A 20,265-nucleotide genomic window follows, 5' to 3' on the forward strand; every position below is an offset into this window, starting at 1 on the left:
TGGATCAGGAGTCTAAAACTCTGCCCTCAGCACCTCCTTTGCCTGATTTTAATGATGCTTATACAGCACACAGTAACCCCTTCATGACTAAGACAGCGGAACACAAAGGGGTGATGCGAAATGCCATGAAAAGGCTACGGAGCACAGCGATTTTTCTTTCGCCTTTCCAGTTACTTACAAACCATAACAACCACCAGAACATGATGGAATACCTGCTTCTGTGTATTGCTTTTCTGAAAATCAAGCAGCTTGTCAGGAATGTGAGTTAATTGTTTTCTTGGTTGGTGTTACAGTTGTTTCTTTGTGATATTGTTTGTGTAAGTGCACTGTAAGCCTTCTCCACACTTTTCCCACTCGTGCCACAAGCAGCTCCGTGCTTCCCCCTCCTCCCTCCCTCTTCTCATGGTTTTTACTTATGGGATGGGGTCAGGAATGACTGTTTTCAGTCATGTTCCTAAGAAATTAGTATTTGGAGGTGTTTTAGAACATAGGAAAGCACTTGGAAATATGAGGAAGGAAGATCTTGTGAAATATTGTAATTAATGGTGGCTGCTGTGTAAGTTCGATGATTGGGAAAAGTGTCCAGAGAATAGAACCTTGAAGTATAACACTTTGTAGTTTTTAAAGCGAGAAGAGCAGGACAAAAATAAAACTCTACAAGAGATCATTGAATCATTTCAGACAATTTTACAGGCGGAATGGTTTGAACTTCAACAAGCTGGGAGAGAATTAACCGATAACACGCAAGTCATAGAAAACTTACTGAACTCTGCAAGATACTTTTCCTTATTAACCTGTTTTCTTCGTAGGTATCTGTTTAAGCATATTGCAGTTTAATAGGTCTTTGTCTATTATATAGTACAGTAAGTTCATAGACTGTTGAATAATGAGAATCTATGGACTCAAAATGTGCGTTTTGTGATAATACAGAAGAACGTGAGTAATTCAGTTCTTTACTGCATGAATGTGACGATAAGATTTTGTATGTGACAGCTGCTACTTTTCTTTCTAGCATGCTAGCTTTATTCCAGTATCCAGACTTGCACAACTCTGTGATAGGCTGTGTCTCATCTCAATGTGCTGGATTTGGCTCTTTCGTATGCACACCAAGTAAAGAATCCTGTTTTTGGAATAACAGTTGTAACGCACCAGATGAGACACTAATAAAAACCTTGCCCGGTCCGGCTTGCTGTGTTGGCGGGGGCCAGGTGCCGATGGGGCTCCAGTGCGCACTGACCTGTTTTGTCAGGGAGACCCAGCAGCACCTCTACCTGGTTGAGCAGTCAGCGGCTCAAAGGTGCAATGCTATAATTTTGATATTGTTTTGAATAAGTGTAACTGTGATCTATCTGCATATTTGAATTTGGTATTTGGTTTTCATATCTGAGCTCAGTATTTTAATTTGCATATTTATATTTGGTATCAAAAGAATTTTGTTTGGGGAGATAATTACAAAATGGGAACCGGTTTTGCTACTAAAATACCACCTTGCTCCCCCTTAGGATGCACCCTTACACATTAGAGTAATTGCTCTTATTGTTTTTTAATAATTTTGAGACCAGAAAAGAATTGAAGTTGTTAAACTCTGATTCTCATTGAATTTATGTGTTTGTTCGACGTATGGGAAAGAAAACTAAATGCTATGATGAATGTGAACTCAGAGGAGGTTGTATTTAAAAGCTGCTAGAATATGACCTGATTTGGATCTAGGAAAATTAAAGTAATCAACTGATAGTTAATATGCTGTTTATTGACATCTGTAAGACATTGCAAATGGTAAATGGGGCTGAGGAATGTAACTATTGCTCAGCTAATTAGAATTGCATATAGAGTGTATTATGGCTGGAATGAAATAGGAAAATAAAAAAAACCAAAATATCCCAGGCCTGTGCTGTACTGTTTTGAACATTTCAGGTCTGTGTCTTAGCTACAAGAATAAACTTAGCTGCATGGCAGCTAACACTTAGCACCAGAAATTAACGCCAGCTGCGTGGCCTTACCTGTATCTAAACTGCAGCAAGAAGAAAAAAAAAAAAAAAAAAAAAAAAAGAAAAACCTGGCTGCCCGCTTTTAAAAGGGTGAAAGGGGGGATTTCTCTCCTCCCCCTCTGCAGCGATGTTGTAATGCTGAATGGAGCAGCCTGAGGGTGAAATTTAAAGGCATCCCTAGTGGATCCATAGTTCTAATGAAACTGGGAAATTAAACCAAAAATTTGTTAATAGACTTATTGTGTGGTAACTAGTCGTAAAAGACTTCTTAGTAAATTCACCATGCTAGTTTTAGAGATTGTGGGAAAGAAAGAAAGATCATTTTTTGAAACCACGGAATGCTAAATTTCGAACAAAGTTTTAACAGCTGAGCTTTTCTGTTTGCCAGAAAACCCTATACCTCTTTTGGGTCAAGATTTGTTAAGTAAAGTAAATTGAAATCTCAAATAACGTTGTCTGAGAATTCTGTTTAGTTGCATGTCCCACAAGAAGCTGCTTGGATGGTGCAGATCTGCTTGCTGCAAGTGAGAAATCTCCAGGGAAATTTTGGATGCTGTATGGGCAACCAAACTATTGGTAAAGCAAATGCTACACTGATAGATCTGAAACAGGACTTCGATCCGGTAAGGGAAAACAATATCCAATAAATATGACAGCTAAAATGGAGTTAGAAACTTTGATGAATAGATTTATGACAACCTTACAAGCTAACTGCATTTGATTGGACTTGCAGATTTGTCTATTTATAGCTACAACATAGAAACAACCTGTGGCTATTGCGGGACATTGTGATGAGAATGCAAACAGACTGATATACTTGGAATGGATTTTTTGCCCAATTCTTTTTGTAAAACTATTACTGAGCTCCTGGAATTGATTGTTACTCTGATCAAAAAAGGCAGAGAACAGATTCAGGCTTTAGTGGGCCATGATCCATCTGTCATATTTGTGCCTTTTGTGAAAGCAGATTTTGATTTTTTTATTCGCAATCTCTGTCCTTGCCAATTGCGCTAGCCGATTTTCTTAACAGCATAGCTTTTGGCATGCCTAAATGTAAATTGCTTCAAAATCTGCGTGTCTTTGTTATCACACCACAGACTGTACTTGTATTCGGTCCTATCCCAAATGCTCACACAGTTTTTGTTGATGGTTCAGGGAAGTCTCATTAAGCTGTAGTGGTCTGGCGTGAAGATAACAATTGGCATCATTCTGTTAAAATTGTTGAAGGTTCAACCCAATTAGTGGAACTTGGTGCAGTTTTGCATGCCTTAGAGCTTTTTAGGGAGAAACCTCTAAATTTGGTTTGTGATGCTGAGTACGTAGTCAAGGTCCTACAGCGCATCCCCTCCACTTTTCTTAAAGAAATCTCACAACAGCAGCTCTTTGATATGTTTGTATCATTGCAAACTGCATTACAGCTTCGCAAACACTGTTTGTTACTCATATATGCTCTTATACAACTTTACCAGGTCCCACAACTGAAGGTAATGCAGTTGTGGATTCTTATACTGTAGCTACAGTCCGTTTCCAGTCTGCCAGGTTTTCACATGCTTTCTTCCATCAGAATGCTGCTGCCTTAAAAAAGATGTTTGGTCTCACTCTCGAGCAAGTGAGAGACATAGTGCGCTCTTGCCCAGAATGTCAAGGTCTGATTACAAGCTCACCCTCCCTTGGAGTTAACACGTTTCATTTTTTGGCCATTTGAAATATGTACATGTTTCTATAGATACTTTTTCAGGTATGCTTTGTGTATCTCTGCATACAAGTGAGAAAAGCAGAGATGTTCAGCGTCACTGGACCCGTTGTTTTGCTACACTGGGAGTGCCACAACGCAGTATTTTTTACAGCAATGGGGAGTTTCGCATGTCACAGGTATTCCACATTCTCCCACTGGACAGGCTATCATTTAACAAGACAAACAGAAGACAAGAAGGCATAAACTGAACAGAGAAAGGTGGGGCTCATAAGGCCATTGTTAAAGGCTGCAGGAGAAAGTACAGCTGAATATTGACAGTGTTAAGCAGGTCTTTATTACAGTGCAAAAATTTTTAATGGACACAGTTACTGATTATTTATTATATGCTTATATTTTTGCAGTAGTAAGTAAGCAAAAGACAGCACTTTCCCAATGAAAGATAGCCATTTAAAATAATTTAAGTTATATCACAGAACTATAAGCAGGAGCCAGAAAAATAAAGCCTTTTCTGCTTGTGCCATGAAAAACAACACAGCACAGCAAAATATTGACTGTCACAGGATTTTCAAACACACAAAAGTGCTAGCAGTGTGTGAAGGCTGAATCTGCAATTATAGAATAAAAATATCAGGTTTATTATGGAAAATGTTAGAGATTTTTATCAGTTTCTATAGCCAGGGTGGAGTTGTGTATTTAATGTCATGTATTTGCTCTCATGTGAACCACTTCAAACATTTAAAAATACACTGTATTAATGGGGCATTATGAGTGGCCACTATCCCCAGCCACTTTGGGCTGAGACCTGCCCAACCCAGCTGATGGAGCTCGCCCTCATGGCTGTGAACCTGGGATAGCTGCCCAGGCAGAGGGATGTGGCTGCTGCTTTCCCATTTGCAGGTTCAACCAGAAATGAAGCTGAGCACGTGTCCTGTGACACACACAGAGAGGATACTAACACGGCTGGTCACTCGCACTGCCACAGAGGATGTGCCGCTTCTGGTAGCACCCCATGGAGGAATCACACAACCATGATAGCAGACAGCCCAGACAACCCTCCTCGTTCGGCAGAGGCAGAAGAGGGTCACTAGTACAGCACATGCACATTTGCAGATCCCCCAAATACTGGTATGGCCCTTCTGCTTCAAGCCAGGATCTCCTACTCACTGTCTGGTCTACTTTGGTGATTTCTCCTGATCTGTCTTTGCATCACAAAGGCTGCTGGTGATTACACCTCTGTGGAGGACAGAGATACTCTCCCTCCAGGCAGCTGGCATAAGGCACACAGGCTGTGATCTGTGGTCCCACTACAGCCACAAGTAATGAGCCTTTCATTTGCCTCGCTCACAATGGTGGCGCCCAGTGGCTGGTTTTGGGAAATGACACTGTTCCCACCCTGTGGATGTAGGTTAAAGATACCCACTTCCTCCAGCTGCTGGTACTGAATCATAGAATTATTTAGGTTGCAAAAGACCTTTGAGATCATTGAGTCCAACCGTAAACCTAACATTGTCAAGCCCACCACTAAACCATTTCTGTGCCACATCTACATATCTTTGAAATATCTCCAGGGAGGTGGTACTCAACCACAACCTTGGGCACCCTATTCCAATGCTTGATAACCATTTCTGTGGAGAAATTTTTCCCTTCAATCTAATGTAAACCTCTCGTGCCATATTTGAAGATGTTTCCTCTTATCCTATTGCTTGTTACTTGAGAAAAGAGACTGACACCCACTTCACTGCAACCTCCTTTCTGGTAGTTAAGGAAGTAGTTAAGAAAAGATTTAATAAGGAGTTATGAGAGACACTGGCAATCAGGCACAGGACTGAACCAGAACAGTGTACTGACCAGCCTCTGTTTACACGACTAGCCTCTTTTCTGTCTATTTCTCTTTTCTTCCTCCCCTGCATATTGTCCCACTAGTTTGCACAGTCCCATTGACTCCCTTCTAACATCCTGGACCCTCAGGTCTGCATCCTTATCAGTCGCAAAGTCCCATTTGCCTGCAGTTTCTTGATAGCCATTCAGTTAGTGTGACTGACGAGGTTGGCTTCTTGTCTTTATCTCCGTTACGACTAGCCTGACAGGTTTCTGTCTTTGTATACTTTATCGCTTCCCCCTTTTCCTTCGTATTCCATTTTACAAGGTTCTTGATGACATAATTTTACTGGAATAAGCATTCCTACGCTCCACATACTCTTACCACTTAGTGTGACATTTGGTTCTTTCTGCTGCCCCCCATTTGTCAGTCAGGTTTGTGTTTGTGGTCTTGCTTATGGTTTCCTCCTTTTCTTAAGATCCCCTGCTGTGTTGAAAAAGTCCTTGACCAGACACCTTAAAGGAGCAGACAATCTCCTTCCACCCATTCTTACGATTAGCACAGAATTAAAAAATATAATCACAACTGTGTTAGAAAGGAATACGGAACAGAATATAACAGTAAAAATGAAAAAAATTCTTTATTTTACAGTTATACAAATAAAAAACAATCCCCATAGCTGTACTTGAAATAATATTAACAGTGTCAAACATGACAAGCCTGACAGAACACATATCAATATTTTAAACCACAGAAATTGTATTACATATGCTCAGTAGCAATAGTTCTGTGCAGGAATGAACCTTTCTGTAAACGCTCTTCTTTTGTTTTACCTACATTTAGAACAATTGTGCTTTTCCCTACACAAAGTAACAGTGCTATTAAAAATAAATAATGTGCAATTTCAGAGTTATATCCTGAAATATGCTAATCTGATCCCCATCTAAATCCTGGACATGTCTCTCCCAGGAAAGTCACTGTAAAGAGTGCTCAGCACTTTGCTAGCTCAAACACTAAAAGAAGGTACTGAACCCACACCTGTTTTTCTTCAAATTGCAGTCAATTACAGAACAGGTGCTGACCTCAAGCACATGTTGCTTCTGTTTTTTAACAAAAGAATGGTACAGTCCTTATTATACGCCACATTGTGTAAACTAGTCAAGGTTTGAAAGGTTCAGTAGATTTTATATCTGGAGAATGGCTCAGAGCTGTGGGAGAGAAAACAATCCCAAAACTGAAAACTTCCCAAACAAATTTATTTATCAATTGTTTTTACGAAATATGAAAGACTCTCTGCCACAGAAACATTAACATGTACGTTAAGAAGCAATTCACAATAAATTTATCTGAATGAAATCAAGTTTTTCAATGTAAAGCTGTCATACAATTCAGAAAAAATATACACGGTCTGCTCTCTTAATATATCTCCCAGCTCTTATTTTTAACATACATTTAGGAACCATAGCTGGCAATTGATATGACTGATGTGAGTACACAGTTGAGGAACACTCAACTGATGAGGACTCAGTTGTTCCTCACCAGGGAAAATATCTTTACAATATTAGGGATTTTTGTTCTTTTTATCCTATCTACTTATTAGTTATTTATAGTATTGGATGATAGAAGTGGTAATTATAATAAAGCCTATTTATCTGATCTGTGCTGTAGGCAGCACAGGAGATGTGAATGTATTAATATATAAACACCAGAAATCATCCAAAGCAGCTATGGAGGCTTGAGTTGTTGACTGCTGCCCAGTGAAGGACCACAAAGAAAAATGTATTCCACCGTGAAGTCCTTATACGGCAGATAAGACTTTGGTGCTATGCTCCAGGTCATGTCTAGGGAAGAAGAGTCACATAGTGGAAATACTATGTCTTTTTAATTCAGGACCTGGGTCCCTCAACAGAAATGCATGAATAGCCCCATGGCAATATAGAGCCAGAAGGTATAAGAGAAAGGTAGGAAACGGTGTCTGCAATGAATCCACTGCTACAGCTTCCCAGCAGTGAAAGGGCAAACAACTAAGGCCATGTAACCTAACAGGAAAAGCTCTGGGCATATCCCATCGCAGGCCACTCTACAGTAACCAGTAACTGGTAGTCAGAAACCACCTCAAAAGTGACAATTTGCAGCACAACAAACTGCACACCAAGGAGTCCCAGAAGCTTTGGGGTCTACATGGAGACAGATCTTATACAAATGCAATAGAGTAAAATGACTCCTAGTGCCCACAAAAACCTGCACAGTCAAAAATACAACTGCTACTTTGCCTCAGAGGATGGTTTGAAACCTAATACATTACTCTTCAGCTCAGGATAGAGCTGAGGCAGGTGAGACAGGAGCTGGTTTAGTGAGGAGCTCTATGCTTTTGGTAGGGAGGCACACCTGGATACCGGTTTGAGAGGAGAGTGCTATAAGAAGGATGAGCATACATGACGGTAGAGAGCCATGAACCCACGGCTCATGGTGCCAGAACCATGCAGTACTGAAAGTGGAAAGCCTGCAGGAAATAAGGTTAAAGTATTTTTGAGAAAGTATGGACAAACTGTTGTCTTGTAAGAAGGTCCTACTGTCATGTCATGTCATGTCATGTCATGTCATGTCATGTCATGTCATGTCATGTCATGTCATGTCATGTCATGTCATGTCATGTCATGTCATCTCTTGTGCCAAACATTGCCCTTTATCACCCTGTTCTGTCAGATTTAGTGATAGAGTAAAAACTTGGACTCCATGGCTTGTGTAATAAAGTTAACTTCAATCACAGAGATCAAAGATATACTTTGCAAATAGGCCCAAGCCAAACTTTTCTCCATCTGCTGACTTCTAAAGGCAAACTTTCTCATCTGTCGCCCTGTTTACAACTAATTCTTTTCACTTATTCAGTTAACACAAGTAATGAGCCAACTGGCTGATGTAGTTGCCCAGACATTTTCCATGACATTTGAGAAGCCATGGCAGTCATGTGAAGTCCCTGATGACTGAAAAAAGGGAAACATCACACCCATTTTTAAAAAAGAGTAGAAAGGAGGACCCTGGAAACTATCAATCTGTCAGCCTCTGTGCCTGGGAAGATCATGGAACAGATCTTCCTAGAAGCTATGCTAAGGCACATGGAGGACAGGGAGGTGATGAGACAGCCAGCATGGCTTCACCAAGGGCAAGTCCTGCATGACCCACCTTGTGGCTTTCTACGGTGGAGTGGACAAAGGAAGGGCTATGGATGTTGTCTAGCTGGACTTCTGTAAAGCCTTTGACATGGTCCCTCATAACATTCTCTCTCTAAATTGGAGAGATATGGATTTGATGAGTGGACTGTTTGGTGGATGAGGCACTGGCTTGATGGTCACATCCAGAAGGTAGTGGCCAATGCCTCAATGTCTGGATATACAGTGGTGACAAGCGGTGACCATCATGGGTCCATACGGGGACCAGTACTGTTTAGTATCTTCACCAATGACAGACAGTGGGATTGAGTGCACCCTCAGCAAGTGTGTGGATGACACCAACCTGAGTGGTACAGTTGACACAACTGAGGGACAGGATGCCATCTAGAGGGACCTGGACAAGCTCAAGAAGTGGGTCCATGTGAATCTCACGAGGTTCAACAGGAACAAGCACAAGGTCTTGCACCTGTATTGTGGCAACCCCCAGTATCAATACAGGCTGGAGATGAAGGAATTGAGTGTAGCCCTACAGAAAAGGATGCGGGTGTACTGGTGGATATAAGATTGGACAGGAGCATGCCATGTGCGCTCGCAGCCCAGAAGATCAGCTGTATCTTGGGCTGCATCAAAAGGAGTATGGCCAGCAGGTGGAGGGAGGTGATTCTGGTCCTCTGTTCTGCTCTGGTGAGACTCCACCTGGAGTCCTGCATCCAGCTCTGGAGCCCTCAGCACAGGAAATACATGGATCGGTTGGAGATGGTCCAGAGGAGGGCCACGAAAATGATGAGAGTACTGAACAGCTTTGCTGTGAGGACAGGCTGAGAGAGTTGGGGTTGATCAGCCTGGAGAAGAGAAGGCTTTGGGGAGACCTTGTTGCAGCTTTTGAGTAGTTAAAAGGGGCCTATAAGAAAGATAGAGACAGATTTTTTAGCAGGCCCTGTTGCAACAGGAAAAGGAGTAATGGCTTTAAGCTAAAGGAGACATGTGAAAGACATGAGAAAGAAATTTTTTACAATGAGGGTGGTAAAACACTGGCACAGGCTGCCTGGAGAGGTGGTAGATGCCCCATCCCTGGAAACATTCAACGGCATACTGGATGAGGCTCTGAGCAACTTGATACAGTGGAAGATGTCCCTGCTCATTGCAGGGGGCTTGGACTAGATGATGTCTGAAGGTCACTTTCAACTGAAACTATTCTATGATTCTATGATTATTTTTTTCACTACCACAGGAGTGTCTGTATCTACATTTCTCTCAGAGATATTATTAGCTGATGTATTAAAAACTTCCCTAACACGAAAAACTTCACCTTTCAGTTAATATTTTAGTCTACTTGAATTCCTTTTTTGTTCATGACCTGACAGTAGAGAGGAAAAGATATTCCCAGAAGAAAGGTTAAAGCTAAACAGATGCTTCTCTGAGCTTCCATGACACTGTCACCTGTGAATTCTTCATCGCAATAGAAATTCTGTCAATGTAAATGAAATATATTTTAAAAAATCAACAGCAGCAAAATCCTGACACAAAAAAACAAAAATATGCCTACCTTTCATCAAGGAAAATAACCTTGTCTTAGACTGCAAGTTTACACAGTGTACAATAACACCCTCTGGCTTATCAACAACAAAGTAAACACATACCAGTCTGTATTGCTGTTTAGTTCCTAGTGACGCCTTGTCTTCAAGTGGTGATCATGTTAGGACCATATCCCACACCTTAACATATAGCCAGAGTAAACTCTCCTGGATAGAAGAGATTGGTGAATAAGGAAAGATGCTACTGTGTCATAGATATAGCAGAATGACTTTCTGTTTCCTATCAGCTTTTGGCAAAACTGTCTGCAAGGCAGTGATCTAGCTACTAAATTTGCATAATCATAGAATCAAAGAATCATTCTGGTTGGAAGAGACCCTCAAGATCATTGAGTGCAATCATAACCTAACTCTAGCACTAAACCATCTCCCGCAGAACTTTGTCTATGCATCTTTTAAACACTTTGAGGGATGGTGACTCAACCACTCCCATGGGCAGTCTATTCCACTGCTTCATAACACTCTCCACAAAGAATTTTTTCCTAATATACACTCTAAACCTCCCCTGGTGCAGCTTGAGGCCATTTCCTCTTGTCATAATCACAGACATCTAGTTAGGTATAATGAAATACATGTGAACTTAGAGGAAAAATGGGTAATAAATGGCACTTCTAACTAGTAAATATTTGTGAGTGCTTTGCTACTTATGAAATTGGCTCAAGGTCATTCAAAATTTAATAGATATATCTAATATCATATTTGGAGATTATGACCTAACCTAGAGCTGAAAACATAACATGAAAATAGCCATGCATTGTATCTGCATGCCTCCTTCTAAGCCTAGACTGACATGAAAATGGTGAAACCACGGTATTCTTCATTTACCTGCTCCATTAGTGCTACAACATATCATATGCAGATAGGTTTTGTATCTTAGATATGCTGTACTGTAATTCCACTTTCTCCTACCCTCCTGTAATTTCTTATTCTCTTTTTTGAAAGAAGAGAGTGAAAGAATTCTTGATTTTGTGGATAAACAAGAGTGATGCTCAGAAAAGTCACTGTGAGATAATGCAGCTCTGTGTTATTCAGTTGATTACATATTAGACCATCAAGCTGATACAAAAGAGGTATATTAGAGAAAGATATCCAACACCATTAAAAAATTAAGTTTTAAAAGAACTGTTTGATCTACAGTGTCACAATTTTCCGTTTAATTGGTTAGCTTTTTTTTCTTTAGATGTGTTCCAATGTCACCTGAGTTCCTTTAGCTTTTGTGTTTTCTTTTTAATCAGGAATAAAAATTGTGTATATATATATGCTTGAGTGTATGAAATAATTTCTTTACTCCTGCAAATTTTTCTGAAGAGTAGAATTCTGTATGTAGTCAGTAAAGAGGCTTTGCTTTGAGATGCTTAATTCAAAAATTTAAATAACATACAGAATATGTTCCCTTCAGCAGCAGAGAAACATCATACTGAATCTAAATTATTTCTCCAAGGAAAAGAGGAAATGTGTATAAAAGTAATCTTTGGTACAAAAAATAAGGGGACCTTCTCATATGTCTTCAAATCTGAACACAACAGAAAAACTTGTCTTTAAAAATGGATCGAAATGACCGCTGAGTGGTTCCATTTAGTGGGTATTGACAGTGGCAGCTGGAAAAACAATTGGGATGATAACGGTTGTGTGACAGCAAGATACAATACAATAACAATTGATAAAATATTTGATGTTTCCCTCCACCATCCCACCCTTACGAATTTTTTTCCTAAGACAATTCAGTAAGATATATACTTTCAATTACTCATCCTCAAAATCCTTTAAGGGCTCCCATACTTAAAAGCAACAGAACCCAATCAACAGCAATAAGAAAAACAGCAACAAAAGCTGAGGTTATTGTACAAGATCAGAAAAGTCCTCTGACTGAAGGCATTTACTGATTTGTTTGATCTTGCGGGCTTCACTTTCTCTACCCAATTCTGATAATGATTCAAATCATGATCTTATTCTGCCAAGGTCTGGTTTATTTGCTTAAGAAAATACTCCATCCATTGGGGATTTCTTCTATGGGCTGTCTGACCACAGTGCATGTCAGCAGTAATCAGGCTATATTTTTCTTCTTTAATTCATGATGACTGTGTCACTGGAACCTGAGTATACACTACTGAGTATACATTCAAGCTCTGTTCTTAGTGAAAGTGGCACTTACTTGAACCCTTGCAGTCAAGATAGCTTAGTTATATAGCACTTTACAGGTATAATAGCTGGTTACGTACTTCTGATAAAATTATTTTTTTCCAATGGCTTAGTGGATATTGAAACATATCCTCACAGGGATTGCGTTGTCATTCCACAACACCTTTATGATGAGGTGTGTATTCTGTTCTTCCTCTTTTTTCACGTGTGCTTTATTGCTGTACACATTTCCCTGTTGTTAATTTAAGTGCTCCTCTGTTATGTAATACATACAATGTTTTAAACTCTAATGGCATCCTGTGAGGACTGGCATTAGAAAAGTACCGATACTTCAGATCATCATAATAATGATACTTTACTGGTTTTCCATGTAAATCCTTTGGGAATGGCCAAAATCCGTATAGGTGAATTTCGTCACAAAACCTGGTGGCAAGCGTATACATGAGCAGACCAGTGCTGGGTCGTTTAATGTGGACCTTGTTTGTCAGCCAATAGCTGCAAAGAAGGAAAAAGTACATTAGGAAACCCTCATACAACTTCATGTGAATAAATCCCGCAAACTTATTTGATCTATTATGAATTCATTTTACACTATAAAAACGAAAATGTTTCCTTCTTCTCTCTAAGCTGAGATCATAAATGATTACACTGTTGTGTCATCATGGGGGAGTTTTCCTGAGCCAGCAACAACATGTCTGGTTATGGGTTTAGAAGCTGCAGGGAGTTTTCAAAGATGCAAATGGCGGGCAGGTGCAGAAGGAACATGCAAAGTGAACTGGATTCCAACACATAGCTCTCATTGGTACCTTCAAAATCTGCCACCAACATTGTTTTCCATCCTCAGTTTTTAAAAGCAAAACTTAATCAAGCTAGTGCCAGCCTATTACTGGTAAAACACTTCTCCCAAGCCTGATTCAATATAAAGTTTGTTAGTACTTCACAGAAATAAAAAAGGGTATTTAGAAACTTAGACATGGTTATTCTACTGGTTCAGATAAATAGCAGCCATGCACAGAGTTGTAGTGGTCAAACTGTGGGAAGAGTGGCTGCAAATACGGGAGGTAAGCAAAGTTGTTAAACAGCTTTACTACACAAACCTGGATCATTGCTTTGTATTATTATGTTATCTGTTAGCTGTAGGCTGTGAATTGTTTCTACCATAGCCTAGACAGGGGATCAAGGGACACAAGCTTCATCAAAACAGAGTTAGCTTTGTGTTAAACAGGCTTACACTAAGGTTGGAACTCTGAGTATACAACCAGACTGCTTTAAAGGCATTTAGCAGTGTAGCAGGAGAAACATTCCACCCACCACTATCAGACAGGATTGCAAAAATATGTCTTTAATTAAAGCTAAAAGTGTCTTAAAAGCATCAGATGCTGTACAACATTAAAAACAACCACCTCATTGAAACTGTCCTTTTCAATTCCACTCTTTGCCAAAAGCATAGGGCCTAAAGGCTGATGTCTTTGAATCACAGATACATACGCACGTGAAAGATAATTTTTTTTTTGCCTTGACTGTACTTAGTTTCATTTTTGAAAGCTGAAGGACTCTGCAAACAGAAAGCAGCTCTAGGCTGAGTGATTGCTTCTCTATAGCCAACTGAGGCAATGACTCAGAATTTTGTTTAGCTGTAAAAAAAAAGGATGGTAAAAAGCATATTTAAGAAGCAAATGCAATGAAGAATGGCTACATGTACAAAAGACAAATGTATTGCATATAATTTATTCATTGTTTTCATGAACCTGGATTTTCAGACAGAGGTTTCTGAGATAAAACACTAAGTAGTTTGCTTCCTACCCTGAGAATCTGTAACTTCTTAAACAATACAAGTCAAAGGGGAGACTTCAAATCTAGAAGATTTTTTAAAAATGTTTGCTTACAGAAAAGTTATGGAAGACACTAATGTGACATCTTTTGTCACTTCATATCACAGATACAGTGAAACAGATTAAAAGGGAAAGCTAATTATTTAATTTTTGTAGAAACTGGTATTTGTCTCTTCAGAAGTCAGTACTCACTCTAATCACATGCAATCAGCAATCTACATGAGTGTCTCTAGCCAAACAGCAACCAAATCTGATGCATCTGGTACTACAGGGCACAATTGCTATCATGTCAGCTGAATCTCACCCTTCCATGAATAGGGTGATCATGGCAGAGAATGAAATTAATAGTAAACAGGTGGATCTAAGTATTTGAAAAGGACACTACATCTTCTTAGGAGTTTCTGTACAGGAATAAAGATGTAATGAGGAATAAGATAGAATAAAGAGCCTCTCACAATTTCAGAATATAAAATACTTTCTTCTGCTTGTCATATTCAGATATCTCACAAAAAGCAAGTTTATCTGTTTGGTTTCTCTTAAAAATGAAAAATATATCCAAACTCTGTACACAAAATATGCTACTTTGCAACTTGCGATCAAGTCTACTTCAAATGAAAAGAACATCAGTAATGCAATGAATGAAACAGTTAGAGGAATTCAGCACTCTAGTCTGAAGATTCCTATAGATCATTTGATATCTGCAAATCTCTGGCTCCCAACCTTTGCTTGAATACATAAAAGTGGTTGTGTGGTGTTAGTAGCCTTTGTGATTTTGGTCATGAAATGTATGTGTCATCACCTTAGTCAGTCAAGTAGCTACTCTAATATGAAACTTAGTTAAGGCTGACTTTAGAGATTCATTGATGCAGTAAATGTTTTAAATAATAATAATTTTTGCACCTTCTTTCAGTTTCTGGAGTCTTGTTATATCTTCAGTTTTAAGCCTAAAGATACCCTTCTTAACTATTTATCTGGCATGCAATATGAGGGAAGCAACTTATCAGACATACAAAAGATATTATATTTTTTCTCATAACCAATATTTAGATCTTCACCCATGACCTAACACTGCTAAGTCCAACTCTAAATCATGTCCCTGAGAACCACATCTATGTGGCTTTTAAACACCTCCAGTGATGGTGACTCAACCACTTCCATAAGCAGCCTGTTCCAATGCCTGACAACCCATTCAGTGAAGTCTTTCCTAATACCCAATCTAAACCTCCACTAGCACAACTTGAGGCTATTTCCTGTTGTCCTATCACTTGCTACTTGGGAAAAGAGACCAACATCCTCCCTGCTACAACCTCCATTCAAGTAGTTGTAAAAAGTGATAGGGACTCCCCTCAGCCTCTGTTTTTCCAGACTATCTTTTCTCCTCCATCCACTAGAAGGTAGAGATTCTCCTTTGCCCTCCTTTTGTTGCTCATGTACTTTTTCGTTGCCTTTTACAGCAGTAGTCAGATTCAGCTCTATTTGGGCCTTTGTCCTTCTACTTTTCTTCCTGCATAACTTCACGGTATCCTGGTATTCCTCTTGAATAACCTGCCCCTTCTTCCAAAGGTTATAAATTCTCCTTTTATACCTGAATCCTAGCCAAAGCTCTCTACTGAGCCAGGTTGGTCTTCTTCCCTGCCGGCTCATCTTTCAGCACACATGGACACCCTGCTCCTGTGTCTCTAAGATTTCCTTCTTGAAGAGCTACCAGTCTTCCTGGACTCCTTTGTCCTTCAGAACTGCCTTCAAAGCAACTCTGTTAACCAGTGTGTAAAGAAGTCCAATGGGGATTTAATTACTACTTTAACACAAGCACTGTAGCATATAAAATATGGACACAGTGGAGTTATTCAGCGGTAGGTCTAAAACAAACAGATAAAAGTGGAATTCATTGCAACAGGATGTTTTGGATGTCTACGACCAATTGACTAAAAAGATACAAATTGTTAAAATTCACAAACACAGTGGTGCAGATGAAGCTCCTTCTCAAGGTTTTACCCAGCTGTTATCCATGGCAGCACACATCACAGGCTAAATGCTTGACCTTTCCTCTGTTTCCAACTTTCCTCCTAAGCCTTTGTGTTGGCCCCTGGCACTGCTAAGACTGCAGGCTAGAGAGTGTACTAGCCACTTTCATGTTCTTGAATCCAGTGTCTGCTTTGTCTAGAAAGTGTTAGCTAAAATAACTTCCTCAAACTTAAAAAGAATAAAGCCTTTGCTGGTGCTTTCATGTTTTCAGTGGGATTAATCACATCAACTATATGAACAACCATTCAACTGACCCTCTTAATTTATGTGAATATGTTAATTAAAAATGCATTATTTGTCCTCTTCTTAATGACATATGCACACAAGTGATCTAGAGTATGAATGAATTAAAGTGTGAACAATAACACTGAGAGTGTGACAGCCAGCACAGAAACACTGATGAGTGTATTCTATTTTACAGTTTTCAATGTACAATATTTTGAAATAGGATACAAAAAAACCCAGTTCATTAAAAGGAACAATGCACTTTGTGAAGAGCTGAAACATGGCCCAAAATTCTAATTTGCTTTTTGGCAAACTTACTTCACTACTTTAATGTTAATAGTTGTTTTTTTGTTTGGGGTTTTTTCCTTTACCCATTCCTCTAATGCTGTCAAGCAAATTCAAATTCTTGCATACAAAGCAGATTTCAAGGACCACCTGAGTAGTTTCACTCTGCCTAGAAATCTTCCTTGGCAAGAAAAGAAAAAGATCAGTGGTATCAACAGTGAACACAGTCATGTTACATTTCTTATACTGCCATAGCTCAACAAGAGCATGGCCAGCAGGCTGCCATTCAGTGCCAATGCCATTGCAGAGAATTTTAATGACTGTGAGCATAGTCTTCACTGGCTATGGGAAAATAATTAAGAATATATTAAAGCTCACCTTTACCTGTCTTCAAATAAAATTATTCAGCTTCCCTGGTGTAAGAGACTATTCTGCTAGATGTCCGAAATTCTAAATTTTGGAAAAATCCAAGCTGTTTCCCATAAAAACTTACGCCTGTATACAAAACTGTTTGTACAAAATTTGTTTCAACTGATGCCAGATCACTGTCTTCACTTAGCCATGACACTTTGGTAAATGCTTTTTCATTTTCATGCTATTATGAGGTACACTGTATCTGTGAAATCGGTTAATGCCTATGTACCCATATGGATAAAGCCATTCAAAACTCAGTAGAGTAAGTAGATTGGTGACTCTTTGTCAAAAAATAACAACTTTCATAAAGATGCTATAAAATGTCAAAATTCCTTGTTTTAAGCTGAGCCTCACTTGGTTTGTTACAGTAGCACATAGTAAACCCCCACAGAACTGACTTCAAGCAACAGGAGTGGCAAACCTTACAGGAAAAAAAAAAAAAGAAATTAAAATGAACACAAATTTAAGCAATAAACAAAGCACATTTATTGCTGTCCAAGATCACACAATTTGGTTAATTTTGCATTAACCCACAGAAACAGTTGGAATACTTATCTATGCATATTTTTAAAAAGCAATTTAAATTATCTTGAAAAAGACTGTATGTGGGAAAGTTAACAATGAATTAACAGCTAGTTCACCGATGAAAATAGTTGCCATCACTGTAAATAGTAATAATGTACTAACCTTTTCTAGAAGGTCCATAATGAACGAGACTGTAAAGTAATATCTTACATTAAATTTCAATCTTTAGGCTAAATGAAAGCAACAGGAGTGCAGATGCTAGCCCAGGCCTATGTATCTTTTCTTTTGCAAGTTACACATAGCACTAAAAGGAAAAGTCTCCAAGTGCTTCTGTGAAAAGAGAACTGATACAGCTTCCAAAACACTAAAACACGGCAAGTTAGGAATGTATGTATTTTTTTTTTCAAAAAAGGCGGTCATGGTATGATTGAGGGTTATTTGATTCCATTTCCTGAGCAATATACTAATGATCAAACTGTCTACACATTTCTTAGGTTTTAAGCTTTGGTCCTTTCAACATTCCCCTAGTAGCTTCCAAAAGCCAAGGTCACTTTCCTTATTTATTTTTGGTAGAAGAGCTTTTTTTCTGCTTATCATTTGTCTTCTACACAAGCTATTGACTGTCATGTATGATTAGCCACACAATATTTTTTCACTGGTGAGGGAACGGGCATCTTCTCTTACTTTATTTTCATGCTTTTCTCACAATGCAAGTGACATTCATAACAACCTTTTGTTGACATCTGTGGGATACTTTAGTCTTCAGGCTGTGTTTAAATGCTCAGCATTTTCAAGGAAAAAACCTGAACGGAGCTCTTCACAGCTCCTTTTCACCTTCTCCTTTCTGAAAGTGTTCAAGCTTCTGGGAAATCACTTAGATCACTTATCATTGTGACTTTTAAGCCACAGAAACGACTCACTGCCCTAGAGCTCTACTTCTGTGAAAAGTCACAATCTCTGTACCAGCCCACCAGTCAGTATTCCCTACTGCTCCAATAAGCGTGCTGAGTTTGCCCAGACTGTTGTCTTCCCCCCTCTCTCAAAACACCTTGGAAACACTGATCTGCTGCTTAGGCAGTTAGAAATTTTTTTTTGCCATACATCACACTACAGGAGAGAAAGGGAGAGTAGAGACTACTTACTTATGTAGCTAGTTAAAATCACAAAGAATATCCATAAATATATTTTTTAAAGTAGCAGATGCAGAAACTTTGACAGTAAACATGGTTAGTCCTCTGTTGCATAGCATAGTTCCCCAGGGGTCAGCATTAGGTACAGCCCTATTCAACCTGTTCATCAATGACCTGGATGAAGAGACTGAGTGCACCCTCAGCAAGTTTGCTGATGATACCAAACTGAGAGCAAGGGCTGACACACCAGAAGGCTGTGCTGCCACTCAGTGAGACCTGGACAGGCTGGAGGACTGGACAGAGAAGAACCTGACGAACTCTAACAAAGGCAAGTGTAGGGGCATGCACCTGGGGAGGAATAACCCCATGCACCAGTACAGGTTAGGGGTGGACATGCTGGAAAGCAGCATTGTGGAGAAGGACCTGGGAGTTCTGGTTGACAACAGGTTGACCATGAGTCAGCAATGTGCCCTTGTGGTCAAGAAGGCCAATGGTACCCTGGGGTGCATCAGGAAAAGTGTGACCATCAGGTCAAGGGAGATTATCATCCCCCTCTACTCTGCCCTGGTGAGGCCACATCTGGAGTACTGTGCACAGTTCTGGGCTTCCCAGTTGAAGAAGAACAAGGAATTGCTGGAAGTAGTCCAGCGGTGGGCTACAAAGGTCTGGAGCATCTTTCTTATGAGGAGAGACTGAGAGAGCTGGGTCTGTTCAGCCTGGAGAATAGAAGGTTGAGAGGGGGTCTTAACACTCAAGAGAGTGTTTCAAGAGGATGGGACAAGACTCTTTTCAGTGCTACCCAGCAATCAGATGAGGAGCAATGGGCACAGACTGAAGCACAGGATGTTCCATCTGAATATGAGGCAAAACTCTAGTCTGAGGGTGTGACAGAGCACTGGATCAGGCAGCCCAGAGAGGTTGTGGAGTCTCCTTCCCTGGGGACATTCAAAACCCACCTGGATGCATTCTGTGCAATCTACTCTGGGTGACTCTGCTTTAGCAAGGTGGGTTGGACTAGACGATCTCCAGAGGTCCCTTCCAATCCCAGCCATTCTGTGATTCTGTGACTTAAACGCCTATCCTTGCTTCAGAGTCATGGAAGTCATCAGCTGAAATGCATTCTACCATAGTACATGGCTCTGCTGAAAAGCACTGCTCCCTCAAGCCATGGACAAAACTTGAAAAGAAGTCAGTTATAAATAGTTAGAGATCACAGGTGCACTAGATGTATATACAGGTACATAGCAAATGTGCAGTCAAATGGACATAGAGTACATTTCATAGACTAAGAAAGCTAATAGAGAAACTTACTGGGAAAAGGTTTTCCTTTATGGCAAATCAGTTCCTTTCTGAGGTCTGGTGGAGATACATCTCTGAGTCAGGTGTTCCATGTCTACCTTATTTCTTTGACATATGTAAACAACA

At 39.7% G+C, this 20,265-nt stretch overlaps 1 protein-coding gene across 11 annotated transcripts in view; it reads right to left on the reverse strand.

Annotated features, from left to right (window-relative positions):
• The window catches only part of ST8SIA4 (ST8 alpha-N-acetyl-neuraminide alpha-2,8-sialyltransferase 4), a 134,165-nt gene that overhangs the window by 60,043 nt on the left and 53,857 nt on the right, over positions 1 to 20,265 (reverse strand). For 5 of the 11 annotated variants that reach the window (XR_011736683.1, XR_010653203.2, XM_071802664.1 and 2 more), the window contains exon 5: positions 12,764 to 12,899. The exons of 4 other annotated variants lie outside the window; for them this stretch is intronic. Coding sequence is in view for 5 of the 7 variants with exons in the window: in XM_071802664.1 (XP_071658765.1) it covers positions 12,764 to 12,899 (136 nt within the window). In the remaining 2 variants the exon portion in view is untranslated. Of the gene's footprint in view, positions 1 to 6,118; positions 12,900 to 20,265 lie in introns of those variants that run through there. 2 more of the 11 variants (XM_065861466.2, XM_065861467.2) reach the window with 2 other exon arrangements.

This window comes from Patagioenas fasciata, chromosome Z (genome assembly GCF_037038585.1).
Source record: "Patagioenas fasciata isolate bPatFas1 chromosome Z, bPatFas1.hap1, whole genome shotgun sequence".
NCBI classification, from domain to species: Eukaryota; Metazoa; Chordata; class Aves; order Columbiformes; family Columbidae; genus Patagioenas; species Patagioenas fasciata.